Source organism: Olea europaea, chromosome 1 (genome assembly GCF_002742605.1).
Source record: "Olea europaea var. sylvestris chromosome 1, O_europaea_v1, whole genome shotgun sequence".
NCBI classification, from domain to species: domain Eukaryota; kingdom Viridiplantae; phylum Streptophyta; class Magnoliopsida; order Lamiales; family Oleaceae; genus Olea; species Olea europaea.
The window spans coordinates 13,722,001-13,744,016 of NC_036237.1; the positions used below are offsets into that span (position 1 = coordinate 13,722,001).

General features: G+C 33.0%; 2 protein-coding genes across 5 annotated transcripts; one reads left to right on the forward strand and one right to left on the reverse strand.

The window, feature by feature from the left end:
* Positions 1-1,258: 1,258 nt before the first annotated feature.
* LOC111394911 (actin-related protein 3) lies at positions 1,259-10,046 on the reverse strand. 3 transcript variants are annotated; one of them, XR_002702760.1, is made up of 10 exons: positions 9,622-10,045; positions 9,007-9,472; positions 7,580-7,726; positions 6,740-6,832; positions 6,383-6,502; positions 5,924-6,034; positions 5,675-5,800; positions 5,470-5,568; positions 3,285-3,516; positions 1,259-1,586 (listed from the first exon to the last, which is right to left on the reverse strand). XR_002702760.1 is itself a non-coding variant. In XM_023020972.1 (10 exons), the coding sequence occupies exons 1-9, from the start codon at positions 9,669-9,671 to the stop codon at positions 3,436-3,438; spliced, it is 1,293 nt and encodes a 430-aa protein (XP_022876740.1). In that variant the 5' UTR covers positions 9,672-10,046; the 3' UTR covers positions 2,957-3,284; positions 3,407-3,435. The 3 variants fall into 3 exon arrangements, 2 of the variants coding, with proteins under 2 accessions (XP_022876740.1, XP_022876731.1); XM_023020972.1 differs by lacking the exon at positions 1,259-1,586 and adding an exon at positions 2,957-3,284 and having other exon boundaries at positions 3,407-3,516; positions 9,622-10,046; XM_023020963.1 differs by lacking the exon at positions 1,259-1,586 and having other exon boundaries at positions 2,957-3,516.
* Positions 10,047-16,693: 6,647 nt separating this feature from the next.
* Positions 16,694-21,071, forward strand: LOC111394932 (proteasome subunit beta type-7-A-like). Of its 2 annotated transcripts, none has more exons than XM_023020984.1 (9): positions 16,694-16,783; positions 16,965-17,135; positions 19,303-19,444; positions 19,547-19,643; positions 19,719-19,788; positions 19,880-19,984; positions 20,083-20,181; positions 20,305-20,392; positions 20,663-21,071. In XM_023020984.1, exons 2-9 carry the CDS (start codon positions 16,992-16,994, stop codon positions 20,737-20,739), a joined length of 822 nt encoding a protein of 273 aa, XP_022876752.1. In that variant the 5' UTR covers positions 16,694-16,783; positions 16,965-16,991; the 3' UTR covers positions 20,740-21,071. The 2 variants fall into 2 exon arrangements, with proteins under 2 accessions (XP_022876752.1, XP_022876749.1); XM_023020981.1 differs by having other exon boundaries at positions 16,781-16,879.
* The last annotated feature ends 945 nt before the right edge of the window (positions 21,072-22,016 follow it).

Sequence of the window (22,016 nt, forward strand, 5' to 3'; positions counted from 1 at the left end):
ACGTGAGAAGTTACTAACTATAAAATCATATCCCCCAATTGTACCATCTACTCGACGTCTCTTTCATATCAATCTTCAATTTTTGCAATCGCGTATCCAACTAATTGAGGAAATAAACTCCTTCGGTTTGTGTACGACTAAAAATACCTTCTGAACTGTGTTGGTGTTTATTGTTCTTCGTTCATCAATTTGGTTGAAATTCTATGACGTTTCCTTGCTCAAAGTCTAATAATGTTTGAGAATTTATAATATCAATATCTGTTATCATATCTATGTCTGTTCCAAAAGGTATTTCATATTTTGAGATACTTTTCTTTCTTTTTTCCAATTTATCTATTATATCTTGTATATCTTTTATGATTATTGACCTTACAATTCCTTTAGCGAAATTTTCTAATAAGTTTTCTTTAAAACATTTTAATATTTCTTGTGATGCATATAATTGTTCTTGATATCCTATCTTATCAATTTCTTTTTCAAATTTAATTTCTTTTTTATTTTTAACAACCTTTTTTATATTATATGGTCCTCTCTTATATTTGGGCTTTTCCATTTTATAATTATTCATTAATAATTTTTACAAATTTTTAGAAAAATTATTTGTTAGATTTTTTAAGGACTGAAAAAGAAACTTTTTATTATATAAAGGGTTGGTTGTTAAATTTTTCCAAGGATATTTTGGGTAGTTTCAAATTTCTAAAAAAGTCAAAGGCCATTTTGGAAAAGGTTATTTACTATTTGGGCCATTTTCATGTATATCCCAGGAAAGCCACGCTTTAATCATGAAGTGATTTCCTGCCTAAACTCAATATCACTTTAATAGAAAAATGATGTATGTCTTTTCACACATGTATTAATAATATAAATATATGTATTTTTTATTTTTCAAAATAATTAGTTTTAAACTAAGCCCTAAATTGATAGAGTCTAAAATTCAAAATTTAATTTAAGTCAAAATCAATAATTAATTTTAATCATACATTTCTTGAAACCTACAACTTTCAACCACACATTTTATCAACTCCTATCAGAATTTCCAAAAAAAATTTGATTTTAATCCGTACCAAACAAGGGCTAAATTATTTTATTTGAGGAATTAGTTAAATTTTATATTACTTAAATAAACTAGACCATCAAATTATTATGCACGCAAATACTAATCCACACAATTTGCTAATAAATTGATGCAAATCAAGATACAAGTCATAATTGAAAATTGAAGAAAAATTATTAACACGTAACTGACAAATTGTACAAGTTTAATGAATTCAGCAAGCAAAAATATTAATTATAATAATTTTCCAATGAAATATGGTGATTTTCCACTACACTCTAACCAATCCAAACATCAAATTCCAATGTAAGGCATATGTTTATTATTCTTCCCTAAACAAAACATTCGTATCAAACCTCACTGAAGCTGAACACTTCAATGGATGACAATAATTTGATGCAGAAGAGCCAACTTGTCCTACAAAATGCAGTAGCATCAGCACCCCTGAGCTTGGAAGAATTGTTGATTCCTACTAAAAGAATACAAGAACCTCGTCTTTACAATTCGGACAGAAATATCCTCCGATGACAACCTAACCACCAAAAATGCATCAAGTCATTTGCAGCAGTTGAAAACTAGCCCCCAATTCACCAAGGTACAACTAAATTGTGTAATAAGACGAGCTAATTATTAAGAAGGACGTGAGAAGTTACTAACTATAAAATCATATCCCCCAATTGTACCATCTACTCGACGTCTCTTTCATATCAATCTTCAATTTTTGCAATCGCGTATCCAACTAATTGAGGAAATAAACTCCTTCGGTTTGTGTACGACTAAAAATACCTTCTGAACTGTGTTGGTGTTTATTGTTCTTCGTTCATCAATTTGGTTGAAATTCTATGACGTTTCCTTGCTCAAAGACTTGGATACATGTCTATAGAAATGGAAGTTTGGATTAGAGCTGATGATATAATTGGGGGATATGGCTGTCTAAGTAGTAGCTTCTTGCATCCTTTTCAATAATTGACTATCTTTTATTACACAATTTAGCTATACGTGATTAAGATGAATGAATTGGGAGCTAGGGCTTTTCAGGGCTAAAAGTGGGAACACTTTATTAGGTTTTAAAGAAGTTTATGGAGCCATGGAAGTCACAATTCATATATGATGATTTCGGTGAGTTAATAGTTTGACTGAGTTATAATTTTTTTAATGATTGTAACTTGCCGTGTGGAATTTTTATGTGATATATTATCAATGGAGGAAACAAAATATGATGTATGGAGTGCAATATCTTAAAGATAAGTAATTGCTGGGAAGTATTTTAAAGTTTGATGAGTAAATTGTGATCAAGTGTAAGTTAGATGGATAATGAAACAATGATTTGACTAAATTGTAATTCTTTAAAGATTGTAAGCTATCATGTGAGATTTTCAAAACAATTAAAAAAATATGTTATTCTAGTTTAACAGACTTCCTGCCACCATCTCACAATGAATGTTGGATATCTTTAAGATTTTAATATATTTTTCTCTTTTCTTTTCCTTTCAACCACATATTCTTTAACAAAATAATATTACCCATAAATAAAAAAATAAAAAAATCCCTTTTTTCTTTAACTACACATTCTTCAAAAAAAAATATTATTCCATAATACATTTTACCAAAATTTTTGTTTATAATAAGTGTCAAATAAGTGTGAAATTGAGACTGAAGATGTATCAATACCGAGAAATCAAAACAATAAAATAGTAAGGAAAGGTACCAAACAAGGGCTAAATTATTTTATTTGAGGAATTAGTTAAATTTTATATTACTTAAATAAACTAGACCATCAAATTATTATGCACGCAAATACTAATCCACACAATTTGCTAATAAATTGATGCAAATCAAGATACAAGTCATAATTGAAAATTGAAGAAAAATTATTAACACGTAACTGACAAATTGTACAAGTTTAATGAATTCAGCAAGCAAAAATATTAATTATAATAATTTTCCAATGAAATATGGTGATTTTCCACTACACTCTAACCAATCCAAACATCAAATTCCAATGTAAGGCATATGTTTATTATTCTTCCCTAAACAAAACATTCGTATCAAACCTCACTGAAGCTGAACACTTCAATGGATGACAATAATTTGATGCAGAAGAGCCAACTTGTCCTACAAAATGCAGTAGCATCAGCACCCCTGAGCTTGGAAGAATTGTTGATTCCTACTAAAAGAATACAAGAACCTCGTCTTTACAATTCGGACAGAAATATCCTCCGATGACAACCTAACCACCAAAAATGCATCAAGTCATTTGCAGCAGTTGAATTTGCATATGTCAACTCAGCCATGTGCTGGAGATGGGATTCATTGTGTATCATTTCTAGACATCCTGACAAAAATACCCACCCGACTTTTCAATTCAGATGATATTCGTATCAATACATTCCCTTGAAAACAGGGTTTGTACGGCATATGCTCGCACCATATTCCTCGTATTCTGCCTTGGTATGGCAAGCCTAAGTACAGCACAATAGATTAGTCTAGTACCCAAAATGGTAAACAGAAAGAGAAATAAATACCCGATTAGAGTATACATTCAAGATTTAACAAGTAAATTGCCCAATTTATTGAATGCTGAGTATGATTGATACATGAACAATCAATGAAGTATCTCAAAAAAGAAAAAGCCATCCCCCCCCCCCCCCCCCAAAGCCTCTTCCACTCCAATAAAAGAAATAAAAACACGAGAAATCATGGGGCTGCAGTAATAGCATTTCTTCATCAAGATGTTTTTCAACAGCATACAAAGTGTATATGGAACAGAAATCTTTCTTCAATTTATGTGTACTAAACATCACCTCGAGAACCCGATCCAAAATTGGTGGAACAGAAATCTTTCTTCAGCAGATGACGATAATGGAGAAATTCCTTTTAATATTCCATTTGGAACTCAATGACTTGGTTCAACTTTTGGGGTTAAGCAAAAATGGTGCATGTGGTTCAACTTTTGAGGTTAAGCAAAAATGGTGCATGAAAAGAATAGTTTCTTAAAATATTGTCATACGTAGAATTTTTTTGCCAAAACAGTAAATAAATCAACACAAATATAGGTCCAAAGAGCCATCTGTGTGATCACAAAGACGAAGAAAATCTGGACTCTAGACAGAGGGAGTTGATTATTTATTAAATTAAAGAAAACATTTCAACACTCATGGGAAAATAGTAAAATTTGAAACTATGTTCAAGTGTTAGATGAAGGCCCTGTTTGAGCCCCACTGATTTGAATCTATGTCAAGACTCAAGTGTTAGATGAAGGCCCTGTTTGAGCCCCATTTTTGGGGAAAAATAGATTTTAGAATGGTGATTTTTAAGAGAAAGTGTAGTTAAAAAGTAGGGAAAAGTTAAGTGTAAAATTATTTGTGGGAGAATGTGTGATGGAAAATGAATTTTAGAACAAATGAGTTTTTGAAAAAAAATGGAGCTCAAACATAGGCGAAGTAACAAGGACAAAAAAAAAACGTTATTAATGATACATTAAGCTCTTTTGTATATAGAAATATAGTTGAGATGTGCGTATGGACTGAGCTTTGTTACACTTGAACTCAATATGGTCGTAGATACTACAATAACTGGTACAACGTGTTGCATAATCAAAATATATATATGAATAAAGATATGTTCAATCTTGAGAAAAGTAAGCGTAATATACCACTCACTGTAACTGTGAAAAACAAAAAATCCATTCTAATCAGCAGTTGCCATGAGATTTAACTGGTAAAGGGGATGTATACAGTGGACGGAAGGAAAACGCTCCTCTTAATTAAGTAGCATATCATAGAATTTAAACCAGATCAATTGTCCGCCGCCTCAAAACTCCAGTTACAAGGTTAGCTCTGGAAATTTCGATAGTTCAACTTTATTGAAGTATCTATGTTATGTTATTCTGCCACAAGAGGAATATTTTATCAAAAATGGGGGGAAATTTAAAAGAATCACTCTGATGATACTTTAGCTTTTTATTTGTGTAATTTGGAGAGATCAATGGGGACAACTGCCCCAGAATCAACAGTGAACATCAACCCTTGCAACAGAAAAGCTCGAGAAGAAATTATCCGATACAGAATTGCAACAGACAAAAAGAGAGTTTGTTTTTATTCCTTATAAGAATAGGACACGTACTATTTGCACAATTGGTACAAGTTAACCTGTTTCAAAAACTAGGCATTACCAATATCAAAATGTATTTGGGGTGCAAACTGCCCAGAATTGATACTAAAGAAATTTTGCAAGCAGACTTGTAGTTTTCCATAAACTTTCATCACTAAAGACAGCCACAAAATATTTTCAAGTCAACTTATGCACCAATGATGGTTTAGGGTTCAAGAGTGAGCTAATCTAGAATATTTGGCATTGCGATCATCCCAAAAAGAAAAAAGAAGAAGACTAAAGAGAAGCTAAACTTTGAATACCTTGAAAAACTCAGGAGTAGATGCAAGTACTGAGCCTCCAAACCAAACTGCGTATCTCTGGATAGGATGGCTGAGAACATTTACTTCCACTGGTTGTGCCTGGGAATTAGAAGGAGAAAAATTTGTTCAGTCAGCAATTCGATGTGCTAACAACAAGGGCCCAACTAGCACAAAAGTATGATCATAATATTGGTTATGTTCTCACTTTCACTTCTCCACGAATCCGAACATCTGACGATTGAAACCGAGCATCAACAATCTTTTTTAGATCCCGTTGCAGCCTTCTGTTGAAGTCCTTGAACATGGTTGATCCTCCAGATAATACAATATTCTGAATTTAAACATAGATGCATGCTACTCGTCATTTTTCAAAAGAAAAGAGAAATATACAGAACAAAATCAAGCAACAGTGGAAACAAATTGTGCATGTAGTTCATAAAATGATTCATGACACCTTATACAAGGCCCTTCTTGTATCTATAGGCGCAGACTGAATACATTTGTCTATCACATCTGGTAAGGGGGTTATAAAATCACTGCTATAAATCTCAGGGTTAAAGAAGACCTGCACATCAAGCCAATTTCATTATCAGAAATATTTTGCACTCGCAGCAAGAACAAAGAGCAGTTCAACTCTGTCACAATTTTTCAGTTATTGAAACAAGTAAAGCCAATGCAAAATCTCAGCTGCAAGAAAATATTCGTATTAATAATGCCTTTAAGACCAATGATTGACATATTATGACTACAAATATGCTCCCTTAACCATTCACAGGGATTTATCAATAGAGTGACAGTTTAGAAGTGTACCGACAAGCCATTTCATTTAATAATTTTGTAAAAATAAGATGTGGTAATAAATGAAATACGCTGTTTGATAATCAAGAGCTTAGAATCCAAAAGGAAAGCAAACCTCAGGGCCAAGAAATCGTTCATAGCCAATATCACAAGAATATGGAGCCCCAGTCTTTGGCTTAGTACCTCTCCATTGCTTAATGAATTTTGCTGGCTCTTTGTCATGTTTATTGAACTCCTGAGAGAATAGAAGAAGAAAGATTACTTATCCTATAAACATGTAAAATCAAAAGAAGAAAATTCAAAACTTCTAATGGTGGAAGCAGACAGCTGATGCATCCGAACAAAAGGGAACACAAATTTCTGCTTCTTTAGATTCTTCATTCTCAAAAACTGTAGTGTGTGAATGGCGATAGGTGGGGTGGCAGGGGCATCTGGCCCTAGTTCTGAAGTCAAAAGTCTGTGGAACTAGTACCTTTACAATATCAGAACAAGTATAGCAGTACATTTCCTTCACTTTCCGGGCTACTTCCAAAGACTCCTCAGGTGGAACATGTTCTCCTCTTTCCTATGTAGAACAATATGAGAACAGCAAGTCAGTAAGAATGGAAAATATAGGAATTGTAGGTCATTACAGTTTCGCCCATAATCCATAAAAAATAATAATAAATAAATAAATAAATAAATCCTTTCTCCAAAAATTTGAAGAAATAGCATATCAAATTTGAAAAACCATCTTGTTCCTAATGTTATTTCCCCAGAAACCAGTCGTTGAAGTGTTTTAAAGCAAAGGGAGAATGAACTGCAGAAGCCTATAAGAAAATAAGGTGTTATTGGGCTTTTAATTTAGAGTAGTTTGCATAAATCATGGAAAGGTCTAATCAATAATAATAGAAATAGCACACCATTTCAATTGCTCGTGTGAAGGATTTTCACGTCACCACATTAGAGTCCTGCCCATGCAAAAAAGTTGTTGACAATGATGTAGAAACCTCTTTACTTTAATTTTCAACATTTGCTTCCAAATATTAGAAAACTGAAGTAGCAAGTGAAGTTCATAGTTCTGAAGCATGCAAGGTATCATCGTATAGCTCTGTACAAAGTACAGCTAGGTGGAAAAGAATGTAAGACTCAAAAATGAAGAACGGTTCCTCTTCTCTAATATCGTATAGAGAATTCCTTCAACAAAAAGTAAGAGCTACATAATAACAGCATCGAATTCTTTCCCCCACCCCCTATCAAGCACCCTTTCCCCCTTCCAACAAGGACCTAATTATGTGGAAACCATAAAACATAAAATATTAAGAGAACATACTTGCATGAGCTGCTGTATGAAGTGAGTAACATCTTTCCCAGCAACTGGAATCGACTTAATGCTGCTCCCAATAACGTAACCATCTGCAACAGGTACAACATGAGTAGCCCCATCTCCAACATCCACAACTACTCCTGTCATCTCACACTAAGAGAAAGTGTTGAACTATAAGATAAGTGAGGATAATATTTCTGTCACGATAGAGAGTAGTCGATACAGAGCTTAAAAATATTTACAAAAGTCCGTTCTAATGTCTATGATCTCATTTTTTGATCGGTAGAAATTAAGCAATTTAATAAAATAATTAGTAATTAGATTTTAGAAGCTCCTGAATGGCTGTCAACAACAAAGTAATCATTTTAACAGAATAGGTAGAATTATTAAAATATGAGAATGGAAAATAAACCCCTTATATTCCACATGTCTAGCAAACAGCAAAGGAACACAATGGAGAAAGATTAAAAGAAAAGATTAATTCTTGGAAACTATGCACATCTTGCATAAGGTATCAGGCAAACAAATTTCCCGGTGTTTCTTCTTTTCATTTTATCTTATTTAGCGGGCGGTTCTGAAGAAGAACAGTGGCAAAGCCTTAAAGAACTAAATAGATAATAAATAACCTTCATATACTTGGTGCATTATAAAAATAATTGGGACCTCTAACTCACTAGGATGAATTTATTTAATATCTCCTAATCCAACAGATATGATACACGTACAGTACATACATAAGTGCTTGAAATGAACAGATTTCTGTTCACAAACTGAACTTGATGCTCTTGTACATATCTTAAGTCATAACAATGCTTAGCAAAGTTTGATCTCCATAGGCTAGAAAGATGAGATGAAGATCACATAAAATACGAGTACCTAAGAGTTCTTATGTTGTGAACTATTTAGTATCTCCAGACAAAAGATCTCTCGAGGCACTGCTGTTAATAGCCTTTGGCTAAAGAAACTAAATGGTGGAGAACAAAAATCATAGGAGCATAGAAACAAGGATGCAACAGAGGTGAGATTGTTCTTATATTCCTTCATCAGTATCTATTATCTATTATTACTAGTAAAATATCAAGTCTGTAATTAGTTCTGCAATCAGCCATAATCGCCTCTCTTAACCACGTCTTTAAAGAAACTATTATACATTAGAACTATATCTATATGCATCTCAATGGGCAATCCATATGTCTTACCATTAATACACACAATGTTCAATTTGCATAAACTTCTATAAAAGTTAAGACAACTCCAGAATCCCCACAAGCAATTATACATGATTCAAATGTAAACTTCCCATCTTTAACATTAGAATTTAATTCTTCAAACACCTAGGTAATCAGATCACAAAAAGTCCATCATAAAATGTTTCAAAGCAGAAATGAAATTGAAAAATATGATTTTCAATACTATGTAAAATATTGCCAAACCTTGGATGTAGTGTACCCTGCAGCCAAAGCAAGCACAGGCTGCACAGCGATATAAAGCCCTGGAACATTAAAAGTTTCAAACATAATCTCTCCCGTGTATTCCCGACTTTCCGGCGAAGTCAACGGGCTTTCAGTCAACAAAAAGTAATGATCCTCTGGATCACATCGCAAATAATTATATATACACTGCTGCCAGAACCTTTCCATTGCATCCCAATTATCCACTTGACCGTGCTTAATGGGATAGCTCAAATTATAAGTGCTACTAGATTTAGATCTAGCCAGGGCTTCTTCCCCTATATAGAAATCCAGATCCGCCATCACCCCCGCGCTATGCTGCGCTAACCAATTGCTGCCCTTCGTAGAACTGGCCCGCGGCTGGTTGACAAATGACTCATTAACAGCAACTACAGTGGGAAGTATGAAAGACGGTTCAACATTTCCTGCGAAACCCATTTTCGTATACCTGAAAGTAAATATACCCAGATAAAAAATGTTTAGAAAAATAATTCTTGCGCACCCCAGTTTAAGTTGACTTCACATGGAATTTCATCGAACAGCTTGTGGATATTAAAAAAAAAAAAAAAATGGAAGAATAAAAAGTTAAATAAGTACCCAGTGCCATTATCGATTACTACAGCGGGACGAGAGCTGGCAGCGTCCATGGGAAAGAGGGAAGGAAAGCGTAAACCTAATCCGAAGCTGAGACTTAAAAAGGGGTTTAAGAAGGGTGGTGATCATGGTAGCTGAAATGGAAACGACGGCGTTTGGTGGCAGTGAATCTGACTCAGATATCTTGGGTTGGTGGAAGAGAAGAAAACGGTGGAGGGTGTGAGTTCAATTCCATCCATTTCATTGTTGGGTCATCAAATCGTGATTATTACAGTGAGTTTCTGCGCGCGAAGTGTTGCGTGTTCGATGAAATTCCTTTCTGGGATTCTTTGCTTTGCAATTAGCCGAAGGAATGATTCAAAATTGTGGGGGTTTTTCTGGGATTTTGGGACAAAAAAAAAAAAAAGAAAAGAAAAATGCAATCTTGGATGCTAAAGTGCGTTTGGTTGTCGGTTCAATAGGGTGTTAGCAGAGGCAAAGTGGGCTGGATCTGATTTGGACTGCTGCAAATGGTGCTAAAAGATTAAGGAAAAATTGCAAGCTGGGGTCTCTAACCTTTTAAAAAAGTATAAAAGGATCCCTAGCCTTCAACTTTTGATATCTACAGTACAAACCTTTTAAAAAAATAGATAATTAAAGGGTTTTTAGACAATAATTATATTCACACTATAATTTTTTATTTGCATCACGTTTCAATTGTAGTGTAGGTTCTATTTCTTCAATTTTTTTTGTACCTTCTTATCATTATTGTTCAATTAAGTTAGCACATCTAATCTGTGATGATGATTTTTGTCCAAAGTGCATGAGAATGAGAAGTAGACATCTTGTCTTTTAGTTTGCTTATTCAAAAATACAAGAGGCAAGCAAGTCCTGTGAGGCATTCCTAACATAATTTTTGGACCGAAATCATCATCAAAGACAAAATGTGCAAATTAATAAAATATTAAGAATAATAATGTGAGATCAATGCAAAAAATGAAAAAAGTGTTAAAAGTGTTCATTGCAATTAAAATATGATTTAATTAACACAAAAGTGAGTGTGAATATAAATTACCTTATAATTTAAAAGAAGCAAAAAAATTGTCTTTCTTAGCATTCAATCCCAACTTGTGGTCCCACCCTGCCAATGAACCAGTGCCGATTCTATAATTTTCGAGGCTTGAGACGATTATCATAAATTAAGCCCCAAAATTTTAGTATGCATGTAAAATCTGTAAGTGTATTATTGAGTTAATAGTTAACTTATTAATTTAAAATTTAACAATAAACCAACAAATAAAATGTAATATACAAAATATTTATAATATAACCAAATAATAAAGCTGATAATATTTTAAACGACCGGTTAAATACTATTCATCTTGTGATTTGAGAGGAAAAACATCGTTGAAATTTGAATGCTCTACATGTTCAATCATTTATTTCTCAGTTGATAACGTAGTCAATAAATTCAATCTTCCTTGTGATATAGTTGATCAGAAATAAGATATGATTAACAAATTTTTGTAAGTAATATATAAACATTTCAGATGCCTTCAAATATTGTAGTATTTCAATTACTCTCATTGTTTAATTTAGTAAATAGCACCTCAAGACATGTAACTCAGAATATAAATCATCTCCATTAATATCCGAACGTCCATTATATTCTCAATATTTCTCAAGATTCATACAACGCTCCAACAAATTGAAAAATTTGTACGCCTTCATCTTTCCAAATTTAATAAAAATACAAATATCTCTTCATATTGTTTAAATTGTTGAAATATAGTCTTAAAGAAGACAGAATTTGATTTATTACAAAAAGGAAGTATTCAGCTTCAAAAGATTCTTCAACTGATTGATTTATCTAATCACTACTAATTTTGTCAAATTGTTTCCTTATTCAAATTATACTTTTTTTTATCAAAATGTATCTTCAATATCCATTTTACTTGTCCTTTTTGTCAGTTTATTCATAACAAAAGCAAATTCAATTTTTCTATAATTTTTGAGAAATAAAACAATTCCTTGTAAGATGTCGATAGCACCATTAGTATTCATGTTTTCGATTTTAAAAAAAATTATTTATAATATTGATTGCAAGCAACCACTTGAACCAGATTGCTATACTAGGCAAGAATTTAAAATTTTGAAGTTCATATATTGCTAAAAACTCGACTTTACTCTTTATTTAAGGATTTTTGTTAATTTTGCCAAGTTTGGTAAAATGTTTTTATTTTAAACAAATAAATCGAATACTACCTATATGATGAACAAGTTGAATAGAATTAAAAAATCACTGCAACACGAGTTTAAGATATCCTACGCCGCATGTCCTTTCCTGTTGTATTTGAAATGGACCTAATTTAAAAAAGAAATTTCCACAATGAAAACACATTATTGGCCCTTATTTATAAATGGAATGGAAATGACCTAAATTATCAAAGTTTTAATAAATAAAAAAATAGTAGTGAACCTAATTTACTAAAAAAAAAAAAAAAAAAAAAAAAAAAAAATGGAAATGAAATGAAATGAAATAGGTTAAAATCTAAGGTCCCCTCTCATGATAGACCTGAGGTGCGGGCCTCACTCGCCTCTATGCAAAACTGGCTATGCAATGTGTTGCACAAAAGCCTTTTCAGAACCCTAGCTTTCTAGCAAAATTAGGGATTTCTCCCCATGATTTCGCTTAAATAACAAAGGCAATAGATTTATAGATTTCAGCGTGGTAAGGAGGATGGGTAGGGAGAGATTTTTGGGGGTGTAGGAAAGTGGACGAAGTAAATGTGGTGCTATGTCGATATTGTGATTGCATCGGTGCAGCTGGTTGGTCTTGGAAGGGAGTTGGAGATATGAAAAAAAATTTCCTAATTTTTTTATCTCTTATTTATCTTCTTTTTTTTTTTTTTTTTTCAAATATTTTAACCTTTTCAAGTTAGAAAAGGGTATAAAGACCTTTTTTGCCATTCTGTAGAGCGAGCAATTGCAATTTACGTACTGAACTAATGAATTTTTGGACTATTACCATCCTAATGTCTGTCAGCCACATATTTTCCCAAATATTTGAAATAGCAAGCAAAACTTTAAAGGTTGGAGACCATGTTGAGTTTGCTGAAAAGGTTTGGGACACTAACTACAATTTTTCCAAAAACATACTTTATAGCATTTTCAAAATAAGCTCTTGTTCGAGCCACATTATTGGAATGAAAATGTATTTTTGAATAGCATATTGATGAGAAATGTGTAGTTAAAAATAAAGAAATATTTTGAATTTGCGTGTAATATTATTTTATTAAAGAATATGTGGTTGAATTATATAAAATCACTGTTAGATAATATATTTTCTCAAATAATGTGGCTCAAACAAGGCCTAAATAATATTATTTTGTTAGTTAGAGTTATAAATAAGTATTTTTTTACTTATAAGTAAAAATGGTAATTTGTTGGACATGGTTGTGTTATGGAATTTACGATAGGAAAGAAATGTAGCCTATTTCAAAATAATTGATCGAGAACCAACTAGCATTTTTTCAAAATTCCGCTAATTTTTTGATTGAATTATAAGGCAGCGAGATTATGTACACGGGGTTCTAGAGCTTGCTGCTTTTACAGTTAACAGAAATTGGCAACCTACATTGTAGAACAAGCTGAAGATAAATTTGTACTCCTGGCATGACCAATAGATCTTAATGTCTCTCACATCTACACAAGCCTAGTTTCTACACATTTAAACAACCATTAGTCACATGTGGCTTCCTTTGATGGTGGTGGAGTTGGCTGAGTGCACTCCAACCGTCATATTAGTTGAAGTAACAACATAAAAAGGAGTCGACTTTGTCGAGTGATAGAGCAAAGTTATAGTATGATAGTCAAAACTTGTATTACCTTCGGATGACACATTATATGAGTTTTTATAATAGAATTGGATTATCATTAACCATAGGATGAAAGTGTACGTGGCCTCATTTGTGTGGACGAGGCCTGTTGTCGAAGATGTCAATCATCCATGAGTATTAAACGTTAGTACCATTTTCTTGTCCCCAATATCTAGCATGTAAAATTTGACAGTGAATAGAAGTGCATGTTTATTTCATTGCCCCTTGAATTGTATACGTACATGACTCTAGCTTTAAATAATACACATGCCTAATTGATTACAACATTTGTTGTAACTAATTACAGATACATGTGGAATTGTGAAATGTTTAAAATTTAAACTTGAATATCCCAAATCACGTTGCTCCTATATGTTCAGTAGAAGATTCGGTCTCTTCAACTACCGTTGCTCCAATATGGCATAGGGTTTAGACTTGACATAATTGGCTGGATAGGGCGACTACGACAGTGAATTGTCACATCAATCACATACCAAGAATTGTATAAAAGATCTCCCGTCGAGTCCCTTCTGCATCCTCTCCATGACGAGAGTTCAATCCTTTGCAAAGGGGCCCACTCAATTACATGGGTTCGACATCCAAATTTGGTTCGACCTTTCCACATAGTTCGAGGTAGTTTGACGTGGAGTGTGGAGCTCAAGTTTGCTTACCATGTAGGATTTTCTAGAGGCTTGTTATGCGAGATGTAAGAGAAGGTTTGATCATAGATTGCATTCGAAGATTGTCATCCTCTTTTTCAAATATCAGTGTCAAGTAATTTGCGGAAAAACAAATGGTATTGCGTATGGCCTATTAAAATCAACTTTGTTCATTTCCTGAATAGTACTTGGAAAGATAGACATCCTAATTGTTGAAACCCTTTCTATTGATATTGAATTAAATGACGGTTCTTTGCTTTAAAAAAAAAAAAAGAATAAATAGTTAGCTTAGTCGAACGTGATTGTGATACAAACCGCAGGAATTCTTCTTTATCGTTTCTTTGGTAATTATGGACCAATGCCAACACGAATGCAACTTTTGCCGTTGGGTTTAATTTTTATCCTCAATAGTTTATTTATTAAAGTCAAATATTAATTCTAATTATGCATATTGTAGGATCCATAAGTTTACCACTTATTTGTCGCTCATTTCTAGGGTTGGGCAAATGTCCCGAACCGAATCGAACCGAACCGAACCCGACAGTTCTTGTCAAATTAAATACTCGAACGGGTATCTGAATTGAGAAATGACGGGTACGGTTCGATTCTCGGTTCTAGATCAAGAATAGAATAAGAACCGAATCTTTCTAATTTTTTTTTTGTATTGAATAAATCAAATTATTTTTATTTTAATTTTTTCTAAACAAATTAACAAATTAACAATTTCTAAATCCAAATTTTTGGTGCAATAATTTGTTTCATTTCTAATTTTTTTAATTTTTAGCCCATTTACCCATTTTATTGTTTCATTTCTTAGCCCAACAAGATCCAATCCACTAAATAACCCTAAACACATACACTAGAGTGCATAACGCTGTCTCGATTCTCGCACTCACTCTCGCAGTTTCACCGACATTCCAAAATCTATACAATCGTCGGTCGACGCTGTGACCTCTGATCGAAATTGTGACCTCCGTTGACCGAAACTTTGACCGTAGTGATCATTTGAACAAGGTAGTCTATTAGTCTCTGACATTCCAAAACCATTGAATGTGTCATTAGTTGTATTTATATATTGTTGTTATAAATGTTAAAAAATTTAATTATAGTACAGAATCGAACCGAACCGAACCGAACCGAACCCGAACGGTTCCATAATTATATTTGGACCCGATGGGTCCATTTACTAGATACCCAAAAATTTTGGTTCGGTTCTAAAGAGATTCGAACCGAACTGAACCTAGTCGATCCGCGCCCACCTCTGCTATATATATATGTGTGTGTGTGTGGTACTACAAAACAACAACAACCAAACAGAGGCTTTATGCGACTTTTGACAACTATTGAACAAAAAAATAATAGAATTTATTTATTAAAATGTCAAAATCATGTCTCATGTCATTACTCTACAATAAATACGTGCACAAAGACAACATAAAATCTAGGAAGAAATTTATCCAGCACAACAATCCTAAGTGTGAAGGGATATATAGAAAGCAGGAATTAACATGAACAGAGGAGACAATTTCTGTACAAATAAATTTAAAATCAATATCTACAGACTATAGTTAGGAATTAAAGTACACCAAAAATGAAAGGTAGGAGATCATACGTGCCATAAAATTATATTGTGTGTTTGAACCATATTATTTTTAAAAAATGTATTTTGAAATGGTAGGTTAATGAAGAATTTGTAATTAAAAAATAAGAAAAAGTTTTGAATTTGCGTGTAACATCATTTTATTGAAAAATGTGTGATTGAAATGATGTTAAATCACTATTTAAAATATTTTTTTTTTTCAAATAATATTGCTGAAACAGGGCCATATTCTTTTAGGGATCCCCAGACCGTTAAACTTGTGACACACCATGTCCTCAACCTTTATTTTGGCCCACTCCAGGGCCCAAGCTTTGGAAAATGTGCACATGACATCTCAATCGATGGAAACCATATATGTAGAGGGCAAAAGAACACTCATGATAAAATGAATAAAGGATATAATTATTGATACATAATTTTCTAGCACTTTGAATATTATTAAGTGGGTAATATGTCTTCTACTCTGAAAAATGCAAAATCTTTTTGGGTTTACATCTGTTCAATAATTATTCAAAGTAGAGAAATTATTTCTAGACAATTATATCCATAAATCGTTAATTAAAAGGGCGTTCGTTTTCCATTTTAGTAAAGATGAGAATGAAAAATATAGTTGTTATGGGTTCTATATAAGAGATAAAAATTCAAATTTGGTGACTTGATGTAATGGACAACTGTTATATTTTTCATTTTAATGGAGAATGAACGTGAAACAAACAGGGGCCAAGTGTCTAGTGAGTGTAATTTTGCTGTCTAAATAGACGATTGTCGCTGAGTTGGAACGTCCCATCATGCACAACTTTAAAAGGTTGAAGTCATGGGGTTGCCCCAAATAAAGGTGGGGACGTACAATGGGACAAATGAATAAAAGGTTGGGGACCCCTAGAGGAATTTGGCCAAAATTAATCAAGAAGTGAGAACTTGTATGCCTAATTTATCAAAAGTTGAGGATCGTTAGTGTAACATCTCGTCATCTCCAAAATGTATCTCATAATTACACAAATATCCTCTCCTCTTTTCTTTTCCGCCAAGCTTCGCTGCTCTAAAGTCTGGTAATTAATTGCATCTCTCTGTGGCTCTGCTAGCTCTCTCAACGGGTCTTCTATATTTTCACTATTTCCACATATAAATCGATATTACGTATCTGTGTATGTTTAAAATTCATAAGCTCTAAATGTATTTTTAATTTTAGCTCTTCATTGTCATAATAACATTTGATTTTTTCTTGATTAGATCAATTTAGAAGATTAGTTAGTGAATATGACAAGGGAAGCAATGGAGATGCCACCGAAGGGTGGGTTCAGCTTCGATTTGTGCAAGAGGAACGACATGCTTGTGAAGAAGGGTTTGAAGGAACCCTCATTTCTCAAGACTGGGACAACCATTGTGGGCTTAATTTTTAAGGTGATTCAGATTTTTTCTCTATGTTTTAATTTATTCTTCCCTTTATTTGTAATTAATTCGATTGATTGTGTTATGTATGATGTTGATGGAGTTGAAACTTTTGATTAACCATTGGAAGACTGTTAATTGGAATTCTCAGAGCTTTTTGGATGAGTTGTATTTGTTTTTTTACCTGGCATGATTGCTTTCACAATAGGTGCTTACTTTGATTTTTGTTCCTCTGGGCGGCATATATAGATTAATGTTTTTGAAGGTTTTGAGAATATTTTGCTCAGTTTTAGTTTGCTCGTGTTTAAAGGAATATAGTTGCATGTATGTTGGCGTTCACCTGTTGTAAAAAATTGTATTATCAACCAGCTATGCAATGCACCTCTAACGTATGCTTAAAAGAGTCTGGAACGCAGTTTGTCAAAGACAAAGATAGATATGTCTGTTGGTGGTCTGGGTGACTTGTGGGATCATTAGTGGGTGGGTATTGTTCAGGTACGTACACTCTTTAATGCGTTAAACTGAAACATGGGCCCTTACTCGTCATTTCGGAGGGAGGATGGTCGAATGTTGTTTATCTGAAGTAGAAGTGGTAGCATACTAGGTAATGCTGTACACTCTTATTGGCATGAATGCTGATCCCACATGGATATAATGATAACTTGGCGAAGTGTATATGATTTAATTGGGAATGACATTGTGTAGAATAGAAGATGTACATGGACTAAGAATATTTGAATGAGATAATTAGGGAATGGGAGCATAATTAATATCTTCTTCCCCCACCACGACTACAACAACAAGAAGAAGAAGAAGAAGAAGAAGAAGAGGAGGAGGATGTAATTGCAATGTAAGAGTATCTCCAAGAGACTCTCTAAATCTTCAAATACAAGGTGTTCTCCATTTTAGAGAGTCAGTGCTTAGAAATAAGCTCTAATAGACTCTATTTCATTAACTTTTTAAATAAAATATAAAATAGGACACTCTATGTTCTCTTCACTTAAATTATTCAAATCATACTTGAATTGACATGGACATATTAAAGAATATATGAAATAAAAGATGAGGAGAAATCAATAAAAGTTTCTTAAAAAAATAAAAATAAACAACCAAAACGTTGGAGTGTATAAAAAAATTTTAAATTTAATTTAGGTGTTGGAGAGCTAAACACATTTTCTAGTTTAAAAGTTAAAATAGGATCTCTCAAATATTGGCTCTGTAAAATTGATATTATCTAGTATCTAGAAAGTCTTTTGAAGATGTTCTAATTATTTGACTTAGGTGCTAAAACCAGTATTTTTACTGTGTATTTGTTATGGAATTCTATTGGATACTGTACAATGATTCTTTCTATTTTTATTTTTTTCTAGCCATTTGTTTTTAAGAACATTAATAATGTTTTTCGTATCTTTATTATGTTGACACTGATATTTTGTGGTATGTTAATAATCTTACATATACATGGAATAATGTTTTTGCAAATCAAGTAGAATAAAAATATAATTATGTCATGGTAATATTTGATGAGAGATGAATTGAAATCCCATCCTCCTTAACCCATTATTACTGTTTTTCCATCATGCTCTGGGTGTAGAATTCATTTGAATACATCTGTGAACAATCATCTAAGTGTCGCAAAGAACATGAATTCAAACCGTGAAATCTCAGTCATGTATTGGAATCCATATTTTTCATTTACTTGATTATGGATTGAAGAAGGAAGTACTGCCTGATAGATAAGCCAAGAATGAGGTGCAGATAAGACACATATTTCCTGCAATGATGAGATGAGCATCGGACACGTTATTTGCTTCCTGCAACTGTAAAGCCTGAATGAATCCATTCAGATGAGGTTACATTGAGAGGATAAATCGGGTTATTTCGCTGAAGCTTCCATAAAATAATTTTATGGCATCCTGAGAAGAGTAGATTAGTAACTTAAAAGGCATTAGCATAACTAGCTGGTCTTTTCCAGTACATTTATCACATTCTGTTCTGTATACACAATATTGCTTTCTTTAATATCTTGAATGACTCTTGGTTCATTAATCCTATATCACTAAAACACGAAGAGTGTTAGATGCTTGATTCTTGGTTCATTAATCCTATATCACTAAAACACGAAGAGTGTTAGATGCTCGATTAGCTCATCTTCTGTTAACGAACCACATTTTTTCAGGATGGTGTCATTCTTGGAGCAGACACACGAGCCACTGAAGGACCCATTGTTGCGGATAAGAATTGTGAGAAAATTCATTACATGGCCCCAAATATTTACTGCTGTGGAGCTGGGACTGCTGCTGATACAGAAGCTGTTACAGGTACCCATAATTTTTGTTCCTTGTCACAGTGCAATCAGCATGTTCCTTTCTATTTTATCTGTTTGTTTAGTGTAAATTTCATATTGCAATGGCTTTTTCTAGATATGGTCAGTTCCCAGCTGAAGCTACACCGTTATCACACTGGTCGTGAGTCCAGGGTCGTGACAGCTCTTTCACTGTTGAAGTCTCATCTTTTCAGGTGATCTCGTGTTCCATGCATTATCAATTTTCTTACATCAATTCTAGAAGGCCTATAATTTTGTTTCTCTATTAGCTACCAAGGATATGTCTCAGCTGCTTTGGTGCTAGGTGGAGTTGATGTCACAGGCCCACATTTACATACTGTGAGTTACTTTTGCATCTGGATCTATTCGAGTCTTATTATTTTTCATGGCTTGTGATTTGACTGAGAGGCTTGAGTGACCTAATTTTCAGATATATCCACATGGTTCAACTGACACTCTACCATTTGCCACAATGGGTTCTGGTTCCCTTGCTGCAATGGCTGTCTTTGAGTCAAAGTACCGTGAAGGACTGGCTGTATGTCATAGTGTTTTACTTATCTTAAATGCATTAAATTTCCTGATTTTTTGGTAAATCTTAAATGCTTCATGATAATTAGATAAATGAATTGACAGAGGGATGAAGGTGTGAAATTAGTATCTGAGGCCATATGTTCTGGCATATTCAATGACTTGGGAAGTGGAAGCAACGTAGATATCTGTGTAATAACCCAGGTTTGTTTTTTCTCTTTTGATGATCTATCTTTGATAGTTTTTCCTAGTACATCCACAGCATTTTAGTGCACCTTGGATCTAGTGAAGAGTGGCTTCAGCAATCCTGTTACTTTTGCCTTTCAGGGGGAGAAGGAGTACCTGAGAAACCACATGTTGCCGAATCCCCGCACCTATATTAGTGAGAAGGGTTATTCCTTTTCCAAGAAGACTGGTCAGTGTCTTCACTCTTATTTTTGAACACATAATTAGTTTGCTGGCTGGAAGTACACGAAGCATTTTTTTTATTAAAGCTTTCTTGCAATGTGGGCAATGCTTATAATTGCTTATAAGCTAGGTCAAACTCTACTTTTATCCACAAATTCAGTACTTTTACTAATTTTTACTCATTTATTATCCACATATTACGTTGAACCACAAGTTATACACACCTAAAAGCATTACTAAGCGAACACAAAATTGCTAATATTTGTATTCCTTCCAGAGGTATTGCGGACGAAGATTACTCAACTGAGAGAGATGGTGGAAGTGATTGAAGGAGGTGATGCAATGGAAGAATGAGCTTTTCTTTTCAAAATGTGGCGACGGCTTTTCTTATTGAACTCACCCTATTCTCGTGAGATATGGCCTTAGACAACCAACTTGGTTATTTTTATGCTATCCAACATAAAACTAAGTCTTAGTTTGAAACTTGTTTTCTGGTGGTGCATGATCAATATATTCGGGATCGCAACTTCCAGATCTCCCGTCTTATTTTTCGTCGTATAAACCTAGTACATGTATTGATCTATTGTGGTACATTATGAAAGCTTAGACGCTTCTCTACTCGGTCCTCATTGACTTTATTTAATTCTACCTTCTCTTATAAGAGCCGCTTTGGAATTTACTATTCATTCTTGTAACCCTCATTTTCACACTTGGTTGAGTTAAATGTTCCTGAACTGGTTTTGACTTTTGAATACAAAATATTTTTTTTTTTTGTATTCCCTCCTTATTTTATTTGTAGTAATATATTTTTAAATAATATTTTGTCACACTGTAGTTTTTTTTTTTTTTTTTATTTTAATTGGTCTCCAGAAATGACGCCGTTTTTTTATTTTACCTGTTGCTTACATGCTTTGAATCTGACACACAGTATTTTTTCTCCATTTTCTCACGATATCAACTATCGACCATATCTTATAATTTCATTAGTAATAATATTTTTTTAAATAATCTTTTATATAAAAGTTATTCTTTATTTCTAAAATTTTAAAAGTTATTTATAAGTAAAAAAATTAATTTAATTTATTTAAAAGTAATAAAAAATCTTATAATTGTAAAAGCTACTTATAGATAGAAAAAAATATTAACTTCAACATTTTTAAGTAAATATTAATAAAAAGATTACTCTATCTAGAATGTAAAAAGTTATTTATAAGAAAAAAAGCACTTCAATTTATTTAAAAGTAATAAAAAACTTATAATTGTAAAAGCTACTTATAGGTAAAAAAATATTAATCACTCCTTTAATAATTGTAAAAGCTACTTATTGTTGAAATATTGTGGTGTTAATGAAACAGAATTATCGCATACCGTATATGTAGTTTAGATGCTGGTTTAAGTATACCGTATATACAACTTACCGTATTTACAGCCTACCGTATTTGCAAGTAGTTTACCGAATATACAACTTACCGTATTTATAGCCTACCGTATTTACAAACAACTTACCATATTTGCACCTTACCGTATTTGTGTATATGACATAGTTCTCGAAATGAGTTTTGAGAGAATATAGAAGATTTATGCATTCGACTATCATACAATCGTCGATAAATTTATAAAGTTAACTTGTT

What these genes read in the sequence shown, in the direction of transcription:
- LOC111394911 (XM_023020972.1), bottom strand. Translation starts at nt 9,671, where the DNA reads ATGGACGCTGCCAGCTCTCGTCCCGCTGTAGTAATCGATAATGGCACT. An exon ending in GGATTCGTGGAGAAGTGAAA is followed by an intron (nt 5,569 to 5,674) that starts GTGAGAACATAA and finishes TCTAATTCCCAG; the next exon opens with GCACAACCAGTGGAAGTAAA. An exon ending in CTACTCCTGAGTTTTTCAAG is followed by an intron (nt 3,517 to 5,469) that starts GTATTCAAAGTT and finishes TGCTGTACTTAG; the next exon opens with GCTTGCCATACCAAGGCAGA.
- LOC111394932 (XM_023020984.1), top strand. Translation starts at nt 16,992, where the DNA reads ATGACAAGGGAAGCAATGGAGATGCCACCGAAGGGTGGGTTCAGCTTC. An exon ending in TTGAAGTCTCATCTTTTCAG is followed by an intron (nt 19,644 to 19,718) that starts GTGATCTCGTGT and finishes TTTCTCTATTAG; the next exon opens with CTACCAAGGATATGTCTCAG. An exon ending in AGTACCGTGAAGGACTGGCT is followed by an intron (nt 19,985 to 20,082) that starts GTATGTCATAGT and finishes ATGAATTGACAG; the next exon opens with AGGGATGAAGGTGTGAAATT.